Raw genomic sequence first — 20,047 nt, 5'->3', positions numbered from 1 at the left:
TTAAAATTTTTGAGACGCATTATAATTAAGGCTTGATTCTGTAGACCTATTTTTCTACGATTTTATGGCTATATAATAGATATTACGGCTCGTACAAAAGCTTACAAACAATGGCTTCCTCTCCTAAATTTGCTAGTGGAACAGGAAAGGGAATGGTTACTTGTTTCAGCAAATACTGTCCTCCATGCATTTATCAGTGACTTGTCGATTATGTATACAGATTTGAAAGACAGGAGACAGAAATTCAATAGAGTGGGAGTATGTAATTGTCTTCGTATAATATGTGTGTCCAAACCATTTTGTTTACTATAAAGTTACAGTAGGAGACCATGTTAACTGTATCTAGGACATGGAGAATGATTATGTATGATTATGTGTGACTTATATTTTAGTTTCCTGAAGGATGAACAACGAGTAAAGATGTGGCTCCAGAAAATAAGGAGAAGTAATTTTGTCCCCACAAAATATTCCAAAGATTGTTCAAAACACTTTGAAGAGGAATGTTTAGACAGAGAAAAATTTGGACATGTGGCTGAAGATAGATGCTATACCAACTATTTTGAATTTACCACAGTACCTACTACCAATTTCTGCAGTCAGCTTAAAAACATTTTCTGCACAAATCAAATAAAAAACACAACAGTGTAGCTAATCAAAGTATACATGCATCTTCTTTGGTGTATTTTGCCTTCAATTTATTTTCTTCACCATTTGTTTGAGAAGCGTAAAATATTAGTAAACATATCCCCAAACTCTTTCATTTGTGTCACTTTCCACTTCCCTTAATGGTGTGATATGGGTTGACTGTTACATGACAAACTGTATTTGCTTTACAGTACATTTATCCTCCGGTCGCCCTGTTCCCCCCTTACTCAGTCAACTATTTATTTAATAAACAGGGAGCAAGTACGTAAGATGCGTTAAATAAACACTTCAAAGTGTCACCAGTAAGAATAATTGTGCTTTAGGTCGCAAAAACGAGAAAATAAATACGCAGAAATAGCAGAAAAAAGGACGAATTAGCAGGTATATAATCGCTAATATGTGGCAAATTCGGTGTTTTTAGTACACCTGTAAAAGTACTAGCGTACTGTCAAGTCGTTTTACAAGACTATCACTGCAAAAACGTGAGTCAGGCTCTGTAATACCAAAAATCAAGTGCATCTGGACTATGACACCTATCGCAAAGAAGCAGAACGCAATATCATTTGCCCTTAAACGTTACGTAGCTGGTTTATTCCCGGTGTCAAATGGGTACTGTTAAAATGTCTGTGCGAGATACGTAAATAATCCACGACACGTACGAAAAGAATCCGTCTGTATTAAGGATGTAGTGACATTCGAAATATACAGGGCTCTATACGGATAAACACCGATGGCCCGAGAACATGTGACCAGGCCGCAATGTATGTTGACAACACAAAATCTGTTCTGAGCATGTGAATGCTCACTCCACATATATTACTCTATGACGGTTTGTGGTCGCATCAGAATTTAATGAAATGGAATTGTCGGTGATGTGTGCAAACCATCGGGAAGAGAAAGACAGCTTTAATAAATTTACAAAAAAAGTAACTGATAACTTTTTGAAATATAAATATAGAATGTAACAGCAGTTATTAACATTTTAAAAACAACTAAAAATCCATGTTTAATGCAGCAAGTATGAAAAATTCGTATTTAACTAAATAAATATATAACATTCAAAAATACTTAATTTTTAAAAATATTCTATTCTTTTTCATGTATTTTCTGATGGGGTCCGCCTTTAGCAAAACACTATTTTTTTTTTGTCCCAGACATGTTTCGCTGCAGTTGCAGCATCATCAGTGTTTTTTTATTATTATTGCTGTTAAACATAAGGAATGTTCTTTACTGTTTAAACACATTTAAATATTCGTTTCTAAATCGTAATTACAGATTCTTGAAGAGCACATAAAATTCTGTATTCATACCTTCTTACCACATGGAGTTGTTTGCCTACTGTATTACGTTTATACAGTGTCAGTTTGTCATCTGCAACTATATACAACTTAATGTAGGTAAAATATTTACGTAAAATTACGATTTATAAACTGATATGGCTATGCCTCAAACTAATAAATGATGTGAAAGGTTGCGTGCGTGTGTGTGTGTATTATGTTTCACTTACGATTTCTTTTTGTCATTTTCCTCATTGTCAAGTTCTGTGTATTGAGTTGATCACTGCCACTGTCAATGTGTACCTGCTGTAATAACAAGATGGCGGACAGTGAAACAGTGGAAGCAATGAAAACAAGATGGCGGACAGTGGAACAGTTGATGATGTCGTTGGCAGTTGTTTTGATATACCTCATAGGTGCGTGCTTGTGTGTGTGTGTGTGTGTGTATTTACATTTTGTTTCACTTTTGTTTTCTTTTTTCATCGTCTTCCTCATTGTCAAGTTCTTTAAATTGAGTTGTCACTGCCACTGTCACTGTTTATCTGCTTGTAAAAACAAGATGGCGGACAATGGAACAGTTGAAGATGTCATTGGCGGTGTGTGCATTTGGTGTGTGTGTGTGTGTGTGTGTGTGTGTGTGTGTGTGTGTGTGTGAAGAGAGAGAGAGAGAGAGAGAGAGAGAGAGAGAGAGAGAGAGAGAGAGAGAGAGAGAGGGGGGGGGGGAAGGAGGGAAGGAGGGAGAGAGTATGTCTGAGGATACGTGTGTGTGCATGTGTGTATGTATATGTCTGTGAATGTGTGTGTTTGTGTGTGTGTGTATGTGTATGTGTGCGTGTGTGTGTGGGTGTGTGTGTGTATGTGGGAGGGGGGGAGGGTTCTGTAGTTGGTGTTATCTAATAATTCTTTGAGGGTAGAGAACAAAGTTCCATTGCAGAGAGCTGTGTATTAATTTATCACTTCCTTTTCTTCAACTATGGCTTTTTCATTTGATAATTTTCTTCAATTATTAGTTTTTGTGTTGTGTTGTGTTTGTGTTGCTGCATTTGAGAATTTTCAAATCACTGTCGACATCTGTTACGCTATGTTTGTTGTCCATAAAGTGTTCAGCAAATGTGGAATGACAGCTGTGTCTTTTCAATGTTCTTCTTTGTTCTGTGTATCTGGTATTAAAGTTTCTGCTTGTCTGTCCTATATAAACAGATTTGCAGTCCTGACATGCCAATTGGTAAATACCAGATGTGTTGTGTTTGTCTGTGCATGTGTTGATTGTCCTTAGTTTCCTCTGTGTCGAGTTGTTTGTCCTGTAGGCTATTTTTAGCAGTTGTTTTTGAGTATGTTGCCTATTCTGTGGGCTGCATTGTTGTTGTAGGTGACAGTGAACCACCTGCTTTGTTGTCATGGGTGTTTCTTGTCCATGTATGCTCGTTTGTGTTTGTAAGTTAGTGAGAAGGATTTTGTGTGTTGGGTGTCTTTTTTAATATTGTTTTAATTTTGTGGTTCAGTTAATCTATAGTGTTTGAATCATATCCATTCTCTACAGCTATTTGTATGATTGTCTGTAATTCATTGTTATAGTTGCTTTCAGCGAGTGGAGTTTTGTTCAGTCTGTGTAGGATATATTGGAAACCGGCTAGTTTGTCTGAAATTGGATGATTAGAATGTTTGTTAATGGCTGTGTTGGTGGTGGTTACTTTCTGAATGTTGAGAATTGGTGTTCGTTGTTGTGTATGTATGTTGTGAGGTCAAGGAAATTTAATATTTTGTTGTTTTCTGTTTCTATAGTGAATTCTTTTTTGGTAGACTTATTTTGTATCACTACGAAGTTATTGAATACAATGGGGTGTTTCATCTAAAAGGCACATGATGCCATCTACATAATGGTACCAATATATTATCTGGTATTGTTTGGGTCATACTATTATTTCAAATATTTTATTTTCAATGTGATTAAGAAAAATGTTGTCTAGAATTCCAGTGACTGGGGACCCCATGGAAGCCCACAGTCTTGTGAGTAGAACTGATTGTCAAATGAGAAGTAGATTTGCTCTGTGATTAGTTCTTTTATGTGGGGTCTGGGAATTTCTGCCTGTTCTTCTAACTGTTTTCTGATGAGATTGGTGGTTCTCTGTTGCACATATTGGTGTGTATGGATGTGATGTCAAATGATGTGATGTGGCTGTTGTGGGTACATTGATGTCTTTGATTTTTGTCTACCAGCTACTCAGTGCTGTGTATGCTTCTGTTATTTGTGTATGTATAATGTACCAGCTGTACAAACACAAAAGAGCATTAAAAAGTAAAAAAAAGTAACAGCTGTCTGTGAGCAAAAGAGGATGGAGTAGGCAGTTTTTGTAGTGTGATCTGTAATGCGACCACGTATTAGATTAATGTGGAATTATGAGAACATGTAAGCAGAAGTCTTTATGCAAGCAAGGTAAATATGTTAAATATTTATGACCCTTGTTCTGCCAGCGTGTTAGTGTAGATGAATTGGCTGATAATATGTAACTGTTGAGTAACCCCAGAAAGTATGTAAACTGATTCGATGAAAATGTTTCTAAGATTTGTTAACAAAGGTACATGTAATTTGATGATTTGTATTTATGCTTTTTTAGTGAGGTCAGATAATAATTGCTTCTCAAATGTCTTTGTAAATCAATTAGTAAATATGATGTAATTTTTGTGAGTAGTGTAATTTCAATTGTTAGATGTTTTAAAAAGACAACTAACCGTCGAATATATTTTTTACTAAAAAGTCATTGTCAGTAATTCCCCACAATCAATACCGCCTCCCTGTCCAGGTCAAATGTTTTTCAAAGAGATTGGATTTTTCTTAAATGTTTTCATTTATGACGCAAAAGAATTTCACGTACATTTAAAAGTTTTACAGCCAGCATTGCACACTGCTGAGCCTGTAGCTAGCATATTTTTATTTTCTTTATGAGAGACCAGAATATATTGCAATCCTCCTTTGCTGCTTTAGAGGTAAAGGAATTTAATTTATGTGTTATATGTTCAGGGAGTATTATCAGTTTTGAACAGGGCCAAAGGATTCAGTGCCTAAGGGGCTGAAGGTATTTTGCAGTGACTGTATTTCTTTGATGGTATTATGAGTTGCATTGCCAAATGAGTTTGTATAAAGATTTTGCTAATAATAACAGAGTAATTACTTCACTTGCAGTTACTTGAGTTTTGTATCCAGCCCACAGTCATGCATTCATTCAATAATATTTAAAGAACATTAAACTTTCATTCAGGGTAATCAGAAGAATATTTTTAAAAGAACATTACAAAGTTCATTTTCAGAGACCAATCCAGTAATTAATAGAAAACATTATTATGAATTTCTTCTGTCGCTTTTGATAGATGGGGAATATTTTAACACTAGTATCATCTGCACTTAGTGAGTGTCAAGTGGAATGTCATTCACATACATAAAGAATAGAAGTGCACCCAAAACTGAACCTTGTGGGACTCCCTTCATAGGTCTACCCAGTCGCTAAAATCTTCTCTATTTCTGTCATTGTTTGCGTTATTCAGGATAATTTTTTGCATTCTGCTTGTTTAGTATGATACCAACCAGTCGTTTGTAAAGCGATAAATTCGATTAAACTTAATTTTTTTCCAAGAGAGTAACGTGATATATGCAATTAGTGATTGTATAAATAGAATTCTCAGTCTGGAATCCAAACCATGATGTACTAAGTAAGATGTCACCGGTTAAACGTGAAATTACTCTTGAATGCTTTACTTTTTTAAATATTCTGGAAAAAGGCGTCGCAGATGTATGCAGCATGAAGCTACTGTGTGGCGCACCTGCGCCTGTTTTACGGACCTTTGGCTGAGGCGTCGGGCGGCGGGGACGGCGACGGCGTCGGCCTCTCGAGGACGATGTGTGGCGGCGAGGTGGGCGTGGGGCCGCGCGGCGAGCTCTCCTCCTCCTCGGGGATGGGCGTGCGGGCCCGGAAGTCGCGCGGCGGCACCGCCGGCGGCTCCGGGGACGGCGTCGACGGCGGGGGTGGCGGCGGCGACGGAGACGGGGACGGTGTGGGCGGCGCCGGCTTGGCCACGTTGTTGGCCTGCAGCGCGGGTCGCGGTCGAGGCCTCTGGGCGGCGGCCGGCGCTGCGCAGCAAGGGAAGGGCGGCGGTCAGCCTGCAACAGCGCGCGTTACCCACGTTCCCCGGACCGTGCGTGCCGTGGCCCGCGAGGCCGGAAACGAAGGAGGAGGCGAGTACCAACCAGTGAATGTCAGAAATACATGAGATATATTCGCAGTTGCGATCAAAGACGACCTTCAGCTGTATAATGGAATGACAATAGTCCAAATTTGTGTCAGATCGGGACTGAAACAGGCTTTTCCTGCTTATCGTGAGCGGTCGATTTACTAATTTAGGCTATTTGTCACGACTTGGGCCCAGACTCGAAGATCCATAAGTCGTCAACTTGTAATGCTGGAAATGCATATCCTTCTATTTCCATCTATGGTACTATAAATTTTTTCCTTATTTTGTTACCTGAAGATATGACATTTCTCTGTCTTTATATATGTCGATGTATAATTGGTTTGTTTTGTAAATACTACTTGTATTTCTACACTGTGTTTTGCCTAGGCAAAACTATGCTATCAAACGATTATATCGATAGGTCGTGTGGAGAACCAATGTGTTTAGGATCTTTGGGAGTGTTGGCTTTGCCCAGTGGAGCGGGGGCACAGCAGAGTCTGGTGGGAGTAGGGCAGTGGAGCAGGTGTGTTGCGTCACACTCTCACGAGTTGCCGCGCTTTCGGGGTTTGGCAGCATGTAATTGCGCTCGACTTTCTATGATAGTTTCTGGCGCGGTATCGCGGATGGGAAGCATTAGCTGGCACACATCAAGACCCCGTTTCGCCTGGTGACAGTGTCGAGAAGAAGGCGCGCCAACATCCAGCTTCTGCAACAGCGACGGCCGACAATGAGTGACTGTCGCCGCCTCCTCGACCGACGACTTCAAACCTTCAATCAACCAACAAGGAAGTCTGGAAGCACGTAAAGTTTTAGAACTGTATGGCAGACCTCAGCTTGTACAATTGTTCCATTTGCACCACTAAAATACAACAACTTAGCATGAACCTTTGTTGCTCATTGTCCCAATTGTATTATCAAGCAGGATCCCTTCCTTTTCCGAAATGAACTCGAGTGTCGTTGAATTCAAATGCCAGGCATTAAGTAATGTCATTCCATTTCACTGCTTTAATTTCAAAGTTCAGTTAAAGTATTAATAGCTGGGTACAATATTTAGATTATACAACTACAAATTAAGAGTGGGAGTTTTGTTACCATATTGTTAATTGTTCAAATGGTTCAAATGGCTCTGAGCACTGTGGGACTCAACTGCTGTGGTCATTAGTCCCCTAGAACTTAGAACTACTTAAACCTAATTAAGCTAAGGTCATCACACACATCCATGCCTGAGGCAGGATTCGAACCTGCGACCGTAGCAGTCGCACAGTTCCAGACTGCGCGCCTAGAACCGCGAGACCACCGCAGCCGGCTGTTAATTGTTCAGAATCATGTAATTCAAGTTCAAAGTTAAATCTCTTATTTCAAAATTGCGAAGATTCAAGTAGCTTTTGAGATGTTTGTTGAGATAGCCCAAGACTAACCTTAGTTAAGTTAATTACATAGTGCTTCAGAAGCAATGTTCAATGTTGATTTCAGTCACTAAATTATCTTTCAATTTTCTGGTTTTATTAAGTCTTTTGCTAAATTAAGTCAGAGTGTAGCAAAATTATTACTTCTGATAAATATTCAGTTTTCACACAACACGTGTCAACTTTCAGTTGCCACGCTTTTGGTACTCATTATATGTGCAATAACCCTTCTTTTCCAGTTATTATAGTAGTTGTCCATAGGACTGGCGACCGTAATTTTCCCCATTTCTCACATATCTAATTAACGCCAGTTAATTGTTAACGTAACGACCACACATTTACTTTTTTGTTTAATTTTACCCCTTTTCAAAATTAATTTCCGCCAATTTCATTTGCATTTTTCCTTTCATTAAGATGTAACCCTTTCCTCCCTCTTTACCAACAGATTAACTTCGGTGACGATTTCTTTTCCCAAATTTCCATTAGGTACACGTGGTTTAATTTTTCACTGTCATTAAGGTCGATAAGTGAGGGGGAAGTTACAAACCACGTGTTTAGAACTCTTACGTCTTTATGTATATTCCGCGCAGGGGAAACATTTTCATTGAAAGTCGCTTGCCCAGTTTCGGCAGATAAATGCAGTCCTGCAGTGCCTTTGTTGTTCAGAAGTATGATGCAATGTTCCTTCGGACTGGCATGCTTGAGTGCATGATCAACACAGGCACTGCAGTATCTTATTTGTCCGCCGATACTGAACAGCGATTTTCATTTAAAAGGTGCTCCCCTGTATAGGAATCACGCAATGTGTGTAGGAATATGGGTTGTCACACACGAGCGATCATATATGGAAGCTTGGAACTAGTCGTGAGCCGTACACGGGGTAGCCAAAGCCGTTAAGGTGACGCTCGCGTAAAACGAAAAATCCGGGTTTGACCTTCTGTCCGGCACGAATTTTCACTGTCGTCATTATCTTACACAGCTGATGGTTCTCTGTATTTGCAACTGCGTAAGACGTCGTGGTCTCCTGACCTTCATTGCTTACATATTCCGCCCCCACAATCATATTCCGCACATCAAGACGCTTCATTCGAACCCGAACTGGATAATATAAAGTCAATGTTGTATGAATTCAAGTAAACGATATGCAAATAACAAGTGCGCACCGGGGTTGAAATACTTAAGGCTGGCGTACTCACATACGTCAGACACGACGGTCACAGGAGCTTTTAGTTCGAGAGAGGTAGACCACACACTGGGAGGCCGGTCCCATCAGAGGACGAGTCAACCTCGGCTGCCCGTGGAGCAGGCAGCCTGTGCCCGAGTGAAAGGGGGAACGACCCCGTGTTCTGCTTAAAAGCAAATTCCGCTAAATTGTGTGGGAGCGTCCAACCTACTCATTCTTTACACATAGCACGCAGTTTCAGAGATTTTCACAGGGAGACAGCAAACGCCAAACGGCGATACTACAGATTTCCAGACTGGTCGCCTTAAACGAAACGTCATTCTCCCGTTTTAGAAGAGCAATGCTGATTGGCAGACGATATTTCTGACGCCTTGAGCTGAAGGAGTAATGGAAGAGACCAAAAGATGTACCCCTTCATGTCTGGCGTGGAGAGGCGCCATTCCGTTGTCGCTCTTGGAGCGAGGAACAAGTCTCTCCTCAGTACTTCTCTGGGAGAGCACGTCTGTCGAGAGCGAATCGAAGTGCGACTCTATATTGAGTCCTTGCGATTAAGCATTGCTCACTGTGTTGGCCTACACACTTACTGTGCGGTGTGAACGGACAGTGTTATAGTTGAACGCCTGCAAGCGAATTTTTGAGTGGCATCGCAGTGGACTGGTTATCTGACCGGTGTACCACGCCAATAGTTAGACTAGGGGCGAATAGGAATCCTTGACTTCATCAAGGTGTAGGGAGAGTTTGATTGGCGAAGGTCAATCCAGATAGAAAGAGAGTTATCTTATTTATCAGCAGCGAGCGGCGCAGACAGCAGTGGCGCAGCCTACGGTATTGTGCGCTACAGCTCTTGCGAGCCCCATATTTCCTCCACAACAGTACACTCCACTGCATTTCACACACGACAGCCTCGACCGTACGTAGCAACATTCTAAAGGATAATTATTCAAGTTGAGTAGGCGCGCCTCTCAGCCATTCTGCCAACTCAATAACAATCTTAAACTTTGTATAGAAATTTCATTAGCGAATCCTATCCTTGAGAGGTAACTTCACATTCCGAAAAGAATTAGGATATAACTTGTTCAATTCATAACTAAGAGTGCCATTGTCATTTCTCAGAATTTTTGCAAAATAAATAATAACTTTCGTTAGTTTCATGTTTTTCTTGCACTAACTACCACTACTCCAGTACCCAAGGATCCCACTAGCTACGTACGAAATTTTGTGAATTTTTGTGTCATTTCCTTGCAGCGGACGACTCCAGAAGATATTTATTGCTGAAAGTTTTTCAGGTATTTCTCTTTCGAACGTTAGGAGCGTCTGTCTGACTTCTGTAGTAGTGTGGGGGTGGAAATTGCATCTTGCAGGAGCCACGGGGTAAAGGGTACATCTCACATTAATCCGTTGCGCAGAATAACAGAATATCAGATCAACCCCACGCTCGCAACTGCGAATACATTTGATGTAGAGGGTGATTCACGAAGATACGCAAATATATTAATATGTTATTCTACAAGTAAAAATAAAGAAAAAAGTTCATATAAACGTAGGTCCGCAAATGTTTAGTTACGGAGTTAGGGCTAATAAAAGATTTTGCCTGAAATTTAGCAACTTGGCTAGTATGAAGCCATCGCAAAACTGTATGAGTTTAAAGTAAACCCAAATTTCCATTTATTTTGTTGTTATTGGTCTGGTGAATGTATAAAACGTGTCCCAGACGTGTATCTGTATTACTTTTGTTGAACATCCAGAGAAGCAAGGAAGTAATTCCGTAAAATTTAATTTATTAACTACTTAGTGCAGTTTTTTTTTAAATTCCAGACAATTGTACAAAGTTTTCAAGAGAAGTTGCAGAGAATTTAATTTTGGAAAAATGATCGTGGTAACGTTAACTGAAACTGTATGAATGTGTCAGACACTATGCTTTTACGAATACCAAACTACAGCACTTTCTATGCGGTCTCACTTAAACACACTGTTTTTATTCTGTTCTGAACAATAGAGAAAACTAACCCGTTTCAAGGTTAGGGAACGACTGATACAACTCACTAATGGTTGCTAACAGTGACATAAACGTTTCTACATTATGAATGGAAAGTAAACAAATTTACTTGTATAATAATCTTTGCTTCTCTGTATATTTTGAAAAACTATTGCAGATACACGCCTGGGACATGTTTTATGAGATTCATCAGACCAATAACAACAAAATAAATGCAGATCCTGCTTTACTTTAACCTCATACAGTTTTGCGATGGCTTCATACTAGCGAAGTTGCTAAATTTCAGGCAAAATCTTTTATTAGCCGTAACTACGTATCTAAACATTTGCGGACCTATGTTTATATGAACTTTTTTCTTTAGTTTTACTTCTAGAATAACGTATTAAAAATATGCATATTTTCGTGAATCACCATGTATATTAAAAAAGATTCTGAGAGAAACTAAGCTTTACGGTAATTATTCCCAACACAGCGAAGAACAAAAATCTGGAAACAGATTTCGGCTGCCATGATTCTGAGAGGAGTTAACACTTTACTCAAGATGGCAGCAGCGGCCGAGAAAGCTGTTTAAGTGTCAAGCGAGCGTCTTTTTGCTCGTGGGCGGCGTGGAGCCGTTTCGATTATAGAGCCTGAGACAGGATAGGAACCCTGTGTCGCAAAAAGAATATGGACAGTTACTGTGTCCAAGCAAGCAAGCTCTTGCCAGTTGCCCTTCCACGTAGTTTCTAACGGCGTTATTTTTTCAAGGCACTGGCCTACTACAGTGTGGCGCCCATCACCCACGTAAGGTCTGGCAACCACCACGCGTGGCCCCATTCTGTCTGACCTGGAGACCGACACGCACCTGCAGCCTTGTCGTCGTCTCGCTGCAGGCATTTACCGCCTTCCAGTAGTCGTGGTTTAGCTGTTCATTTCTCCGAACAAAACGTAGCAACGTCGTTCGAGTTGGCTCGCCGTTTTATTTTGTTCTCGTGTTGGGTGCGAGTATTTCTGTCTTTGATTGCAGACCAGCGATGCCAGCCGAGCGGTAAGATTCATCCAAGTTCACCTCCCCTCTTCCCCCCTCCTCATTCCTCATCTTGATCTGGTACTCTGGTCTTATGATTCTATCCCCGGGTTGACCTCTACTGTACTGGCCTAGTTCTGATTCAGTTCATGAAACCTGTGTAGTCAGTGAAGGCTGCCCTCAGCTTAATACTGTTCCATTCTGATTTCAGAATATATCCGTGCTGTATTACTCCTAAAGCCTATGAGTGTTCTTACACTACTGGCCATTAAAATTGCTACACCGCGAAGATGACGTGTTACAGACGCGAAATTTAACAGACAGCAAGCAGATGCTGTGATATGCAAATCATTAGCTTTTCAGAGCATTCACACATGGTCGGCGCCGGTGGCGACACCTACAACGTGCTGACATGAGGAAAGTTTCCAACCAGTTTCTCATACACAAACAGCATTTGACCGGCGTTGCATGGTGAAACATTGTTGAGATGCCTCCTGTAAAAAGGAGAAATGCGTACCATCACGTTTCCGACTTTGATGAAGGTCGGATTGTAGCCTATCACCTTTGTGGTTTATCCTATCGCAACATTGCTGCTCGCGTTGGTCGACATCCAATGACTGTTAGCAGAATATGGAATTTGTGGGTTCAGGAGGGTAATACGGAACGCCATGCTGGATCCCAATGGCCTCGTATCACTAGCAGTCGAGATGACAGGCATCTTATCGTCATGGCTGTAACGGATCGTGCAGCCGCGTCTCTATCCCTGAGTCAACAGATGGGGAAGTTTGCAAGACAACAACCATCTGCACGAACAGTTCGATGACGTTTGCAGCAGCATGGACAATCAGCTCGGAGACCATGGCTGCGGTTACCCTTGACGCTGCATCACAGACAGGAGCGGCTGCAATGGTGTACTCAACGACGGACGTGGGAGCACGAATGGCTAAACGTCATTTTTTCGGATGAATCCAGGTTCTGTTTACAGCATCATGATGGTCGCATCCGTGTTTGGCGACATCGCAGTGAACGCAAATTGGAAGCGTGTTTTCGTCACCGCCATACTGGCGTATCACCCGGCGTGATGGTGTGGGGTCCCATTGGTTATACGTCTCGGTCACCTCTTGTTCGCACTGACGTCACTTTGAACAGCGGACGTTATATTTCAAATGTGTTACGACCCGTGGCTCTACCCTTTATTCGATCCCTGCGAAACCCTTCATTTCAGCAGGATAATGCACGACCGCATGTTGCAGATATTTTACGGGCCTTTCTGGATACAGAAAATGCTCGACTGCTGCCCTGGTCAGCACATTCTTCAGATCTCTCACCAATTGAAAACGTCTGGTCAATGGTGGCCGAGCAACTAGCTTGTCACAATACGCCAGTCACTACTCCTGTGGTACCGTGTTGAAGCTGCATGGGCAGCTGTACCTGTACACGCTATCCAAGCTCTGTTTGACTCAATGCCCAAGCGTATCAGGGCCGTTATTACCCCAGAGGTGGTTGTTCTGGGTACTGATTTCTCAGGATCTATGCACCAAAATTGCGTGAAAATGTAATCAAATGTCAGTTCTAGTATGATCTATTTGTCCAATGAATACGCGTTTATCATCTGCATTTCTTCTTGGTGTAGCGATTTTTATGGCCAGTAGTGTATTACTGTAGTGAAAACCTACCACGATTCCCTCTAGTAGCAGGAACTTTGCTGACCCCTTGCACTGGATATGAAATCAACGAAAATCTCAGCGGCCTGTTAACATTTATCTCGTCCGAAAACTGGGGAAAGTTCTTCTCATTTACGCCACCTGAGGTTGCGAGAACTGTGTGAGACAGCAAGCGTGTGGAGGCGCGACCTGAGTCTTTCACCCTGGACGCTGTTGCCATATTACTTTACAGAGTGAAACTAGGGTTTTTAATCACAACCCCGGCCTTTCAGCGGCAGTTCGCTAGCCAACTATGCTATCCAGGCAACTGTATTTGAGTAGTTTATAGAGTCTGGACGGGTTAGCTATACGCTACTCTCTCAGGATTGCTCGACCAGCAGAGTAATTGGCTACGTCTACATATGGCCATTTCTTCGGTTACATGTGGAAGGAAGCAGAAAGTTGTTAGAACCTTCTAATAATGTTTACAGAACCTTTCCGGATGACGCACAACGTCTGAAACACCAGAGGTCGATTACCTACTCCGTGACACTCTCACGAGAATTAAACGATCCCCTGGCGAAACGTGCAGATGCCTTTTGAATCTTCTATGTATTGTCTATTAATCCTGAGATACTACTCAAGTTAACTAAACATTTCCTAAGAATTTTTACAGTGTTTCCCTGCCTGGTATCTGTTTTTCCTGCAACATGTTGGCATTACATTTTAAATCCTTATAGCCTAAGGCTTCAAGAAATTTTACGATTGCGGGCTTTTCCGGTCGATCTTCAGTGGCGCACTCAGATTACAATGGATGTGTCAGTGTATTTTCCGTTAATGCGTAACCGATCTCCGTACACGCACACCTGGGCAGTTTGGCTCCTCTCGGAAGTGGGTGATTCGAATTTTGTTGGTGGAAAAATTTTCATCAAGAGTAGCTTGTCGGTAAGGGGAGGACAGACGGTGACGTTAAGTTTCAGATTGCTAGCCTTCGTGCCAATCTGCTGAGGTAAATTCCAAACCTCTCCACAGAGTCTCACGGAGTGAAGGTATGGGATATTGTTAATGATGGTCCGCCCGTTAGATGGAGACGGTAAGGTCTGCTCCCCCTTCCGTGCTTTCGGAAAGATGTGCCTGTGTCCCGGAATTACATTTCACTCACTGGTTTCTCTCATCACCAAATATACCGAACTAAAACCTGTAACAGTCACCTATGCCCAACAGGTAAACTTGATGGAAGATTTTCATATAACGCATGGAAAGGGGCTATCGAGTGTGGGAGAAGGAAAGACTATCCGATGAAGAGGCTGAACAGCTCCCCGGCGTTTACCTCATAAGAATTCAACACGAGTCCCTCTTTCTTTACACTTAATACGGTTCAGTACCTGCGTTGATGGGCAGCTTCCACTCTCTTGTCCTCCGAGTATCGATCCTCAGTACGTCTTCCTACATTTCGCAGGGTGATTGAGACTGGTGAACAAGCAGAATACAAGGCGTTGCAGTTAAGAACGAATCGGCAGGCGGATTGACAGCCACTCATGCCCACAAACACTTACTTGCCATTTACTGGTTGGCGTCAGGGTAATTTAGGGTACTGCCTTTATTCGGCACCTTATACTGAGCAAACGTCCATTCACATAGGAGCATCCATTCACAACATTCTGCGTACAAAAAGCAGAGGTGCGCGAACGTCCATCACACTCTAGCGTCTATTCAAATCATTTTGCTTATAAAAACCAGAAGTGTCCAAATTACAGTAAATTCAAAATATTAAAAAAACTGGACATAACGCAGGTCGAGTGTGCGCACTTAGCACTGATTGTGGTATTGCACATACTTGCCAGATAAAAAGGCCACCCGTTACGAACGTGTTAGCAATATCGAGTCTGGGCGACGACTGGTGTGTTGACGTAGCCCCGAATGTACTGCAAACGTTAAATCGTAGTTTGTACACATTCGTGTACGACTGGAAATAATCGTTTCCAACTATGAAGTCAGTTGTTCGATACTGAAATAACAATATTTACATCACACTGTGGCTTAATAAATTAGCAGTTACATGTTCCTTGAGATCTCTTTGATATTTAACCACTAAAGTTAGGAATTAATTATCAATAAGTACTGACGGTTTGGCACTGATGTCGCCATTAGTCAATGTTCGTTCTCTCTTTCAAGTAGCAACTCTTCCCACTATCCGTTTGCTGCTGGCTACTTGATACTGGTCTCAGACACACGCTCTTGTCTCGTAACGGAACGTAAAAATGCTGCTTCTAAAGAGGCATTCAACTCGAGTTCTTGATTAAACATTTATTTTTTGCACGCAAAACGGTTCCCGTCAGATCACCGAAGTTAAGCGCCGTCGGGCCGGGCTAACACTCGGGTGGGTTCTCATCTGGTCTGCCGAGCCCTGTTCACGAGCAGGGTGTACTCAACCAGTGTGAGGCAAACTGAGGAGTTACTCGATTGAGAAGTAGCGGCTCCAGTCTCATAAAGTGACAAAACGGCCGAGAGACCTGCGCGCTGACCAAGTACCCCTACATGTCTGCAGCCAGTGACGCCTGTTGATGAGGACGACACGGCGGTCGGTCGGTGCCGTAGGTCCTTGATGGGCTGTTCGGGTGCACGCAAGGAAGCTTCTTAAGAGCTGTGCTAAAATGTATTAAAAAAATAAATTAACAATAATATTCGAGCTAAGTCACTGAGTGTTGTCTCGTGACATATTGACCAACAGTCTTTTGCAAGAATGATTAACCCAAGTTTTTTCTCAGATGAAATATGGTGCACGCATGCTAATAAGGAAAAATTAAATAACCAATTTCCCATTTTCTGGAGAATTCTCGAATCTGAGGTAAGCGTTTTTAACTTGCACGGGCAGTTTTTGAGAAAGAGGGTCTGTGACACCCTGAACATATGCGAGAAACAGAGAATGGCTGTGTGGAGAGAATGTTGTCTTTTGTGACTAGTAATGAATAGTGCAGCGCGTGGTCTTACGGTTGGCAGCGTTGGAAGCGATCTTGGCGCCGGCGCGCGCCCAGCGGTTGGCAGCACTGGAGGGGGCGCCCCCCGCGGGCCTGGCGTTGGCAACCGGCGCCCTGACCGGGCCGTCGAACACGTCGTCGGCGCCGCGCACCTCGTCCTCAACGGCGACGCGCGCCGTGTCGCTGCTGACGCTGCCGCGCGCGCCCGAGTCGTACTCCTGGCGGATCTTGCTGATCTTGAACTTGGCGTAGGCGACGCGCGCCGACGGCGTCAGCGTCGACAGCCGCGGGTTGTACTCCAGCAGCTTCTCGGGGTCGAGGCCCTCCTTCTGCTTCTCGATGATGTACCTGCGAGGGGCCAGACAGTATTACATCCACATCTGCACGATTACTTTTTGTGTAGTAATTTGTGTAGTTTACATTAACCTAAAACAAGTTAAAGTTTTTATCATGTGTGTTATGTATTGTGAAACGATTTCCGCCACTGTTATTGTTTTAAATGAGTAATGTCCTGCTGCCAGTCAATATCAAACATACATAATTAAGTGCTCCCTGTTCAGTCACTTCAAAGAGATTATCAGTGCTACTAATAATCAAGTATAGACGTAAAAATAAGTTTTTTACGCGCCATTATCATTATTTATTCCAAAAATTCCGTTTAGTAGTTGGATCACCGGTGTCTATTCAAACCTATTACACGTGAGAGCCGCTTTCCGGAAGTTCGATGCCGCATTGTCTAATAATAATACAGTAAATTCAGGTAGTGGCATCGCACCTTCTACTCTCGAACAGTGTGCATGGGAAAAACGGACACTCGAATCTTTCCGTGTGAGCTCTTATTTTTCTTATTTTATTGTGATGGTCAAGTCTCCCTATGTAGTCGGGCACCAACAAAAATTTTTCGCATTAGAGAGAGAGAGCTGGTGATTGAAATTTCACGAGAAGATCCTGCTGCAACGAGAAACGCCTTTGTTTTAATGACGTCCACACCAAATCTTGTAAAATATCTGTGGCACTCTCTCCGCTATTTCACGACAATACAAAACAAGCTGCCCTTCTTTGAACTTTTTCAATGTTCTCCATCAGTCCTTTCTGATAGGGGTCTCACGTTGCGCAGCAATGCTCGAGAGGAGGACAGGCAAACGTATTGTAAGCAGTCTCTTTACTAGATCTGTTGCATTTTGTAAGTGTTCCGTCAATAAATCGCAGTCTTTGGTTCGCTTTCCTCTCAACTTTATCTACGTGATCGTTCCAAGGTAAATTATTCGTAATTGTAATCCCTAAGTATTTATTTGAATTTACAATCTTTCGATTTGTGTGATTTATCGTGTAACTGAATCTAGTTCAGGATGGCAAAAATGGAGCATCGAGGCAATATCATCTTGTAATTGAAACCAATTGAAATAAGAGATTAATTTTGTTGCTGGTAATTATGAAAGGAACTTTCGTTTACATTTTTCAATGTTCTCACAGGATTCAGTAATGTATTCAAACATAATGTGATTCAATTAAAACATATTCAGTTGTAACCGACACTAGACTCCACACTTTGTGTGAAAAAACGCAAAACACTGACAGATGTGCACAATATCTTGATAGTTGTCAACCTGTAGCACCTTAACTCGAAGTGGTAGTTATATGTAAATTGAGCTACTCCACAAAAATCAAAGAACTTATATATTGAACTGTGCGCTGATGTCAGCTGTTGCCAGCCCACCAGTCGGCAAAGAGCTTGCAAGAAGATCGATAGTGGGCGCTGAATGAAGTGCGCCTATGAGGAGAGAGGCCAAAGACAGGCTTGCAAGCAATGCGCCACCAACGCCCTTTCAACCTCCAGTATTCTGATCACCGCCGCAGACTGGAGAGCCCGGTCAGTCACAGACAGTGAGTCCAGTCAGCTGCAGTCGCAGTCAGCTCAGTTACTAGCTCATTTACCATTCTAGTTGGCGTCTGTCAGTTCATGTCAGACGGCTATGAGTGCAGTGTTTATAGTGGGACTTTTACTTGACGACCAGTGAGGGTTACGTGGACTGTTACGGAAGAGCTCGTAGCACAGCAACTTAGTTAAAGATAGGTAGCTTCTTGTTCTTATGAGTAAAGAACCATGTTAACAAATGTGTGCAGTTGTGTTCTATATCGTGTCTCCCTACCACTTTCGCGCAACGACGCTCTGAGCGTGTTTTTTAGGGTATTGACTAGTTTGAATCTGCGACCCGTTGCTGGTAAGGAGACGCCAGACCACACATGACATGTAGAATTCAGAAGAGTTCATTGAGACTAGCGATGATATAACCAAATACTTAATGATCTCAGCATCAGCACCACTGCACTCCCTGTAAAATAATCTTAATACTAACTAAATTTAGTGGAAGGGGTTCAAGGCTTTCCTATTTTTAATTAACTGGTAAAATAACGTCGAAAAAGCAGTTATGTTTACCATTAGAAATTTTATTCTACTCGCAAAACATCGTTTGTAAATTGCACTATTGATAAAAGGAAATGTCTTAATACAGGATGGTAAAAACCAACTGCGTTCAACAAAAACTTGAACGAATATTCCCTGAATGGGTTTCCAAGTTCTACAATGGATCGAAGGATGACCTATGCCATATCACATCTATAATCTAGGTTTAAATTAAGTTTCACAAAAGAGAAAACTATCAAAATGGTCTACAGTGACACTCAATTATCTTTAATAACTTATCTAACTTGTCGTAAATTACAGTGGCTGACGTGGCTTCTCAATAACTATATAACAGAAAAATCATCGCGTTTCAGATTTTTACTTCAAGTGGCAAATGTGAAAACCATGAGCTTTAATTGACGATCGACACTAGTATTACGCAAAAAAGGAGGTGTAACAGATGAGACTTCTGCAGTTCTGAGTGAAGCTTTATGCGCTGTTATGCGGCATCGCGTGCGTTCATTACCTTGTCGGTGTTCGTCAGAGGGGCGGCGGCCGGCGCAGCAGCCATCCAGCTCACCGTCTCGGAACTAACTCCGACCTAACTTCTCCTTACTACAAATTACCGAAGTTGTTTTAAAAAAGCTATCTGGCTGTGTTTTCATCTGACCAATCAGGGTCTCGATGTTAACCTTAAGCTCCACCCACAAAAATTCTGTCTATCCAATGCGAAACGTTATACTTTTCGTGGTGGGGCAATGTTTTTAAAGTTTGCAACGTAACAAAGAGGCGAAAAAGTCTCACACTAAAACTTGCAGCTTGGGTTGGCCCAGTGGTTAGCTGGCGACGTGGGTGTCCAGACCGTCCCTTATCGTAGGGCCTTCTAGCTTAACACGGTTCTGCTCTCGGCTTCTGTTCTCGTTTCTCCCCTCGGAACTGCGTCGGTCTAACGGTGGGAAGGTACGACATGCATTTAGGCATTCTTGTGTTAGTCTGTGGTATTCCATTTGCTCACTCGTTACTCGTATTACTTTGATTAATTTAATGTCACGATTTATTCGGAGCTATGTGACATACTACTGGATTTGCTTATCATGTCAGGGTTTTCATGGAAGGTGTTGGATTTGCCTGACACCTTACAGTGCTATAGAAACAGGACACTTGCCACCAAACAACATCCTCTCCCTGGTTTCCCCTGGTACATGACTCTATTATGTCAACGACCACACAAAAGACTGTAAAGCCAAAATCAATAGGATACCAACACTATTTGATCAAAAGTACT

General features: G+C 42.1%; 1 protein-coding gene across 3 annotated transcripts in view; it reads right to left on the bottom strand.

Annotated features, from left to right (window-relative positions):
- The window catches only part of LOC126282063 (transient receptor potential protein), a 413,093-nt gene that overhangs the window by 16,556 nt on the left and 376,490 nt on the right, over positions 1-20,047 (bottom strand). For 2 of the 3 annotated variants that reach the window (XM_049981506.1, XM_049981507.1), the window contains exons 19-20: positions 16,372-16,706; positions 5,758-6,045 (exon numbers count right to left, since the gene is read on the bottom strand). In XM_049981506.1, the coding sequence (XP_049837463.1) occupies positions 5,758-6,045; positions 16,372-16,706 (623 nt within the window). Of the gene's footprint in view, positions 1-5,757; positions 6,076-16,371; positions 16,707-20,047 lie in introns of those variants that run through there. The other variant, XM_049981508.1, reaches the window with a different exon arrangement.

This window comes from Schistocerca gregaria, chromosome 7 (assembly GCF_023897955.1).
Source record: "Schistocerca gregaria isolate iqSchGreg1 chromosome 7, iqSchGreg1.2, whole genome shotgun sequence".
Taxonomy (NCBI): Eukaryota; Metazoa; Arthropoda; class Insecta; order Orthoptera; family Acrididae; genus Schistocerca; species Schistocerca gregaria.
Note: the sequence above shows the minus strand (reverse complement) of the source record. Positions and strands in the feature narration are given on the sequence as shown.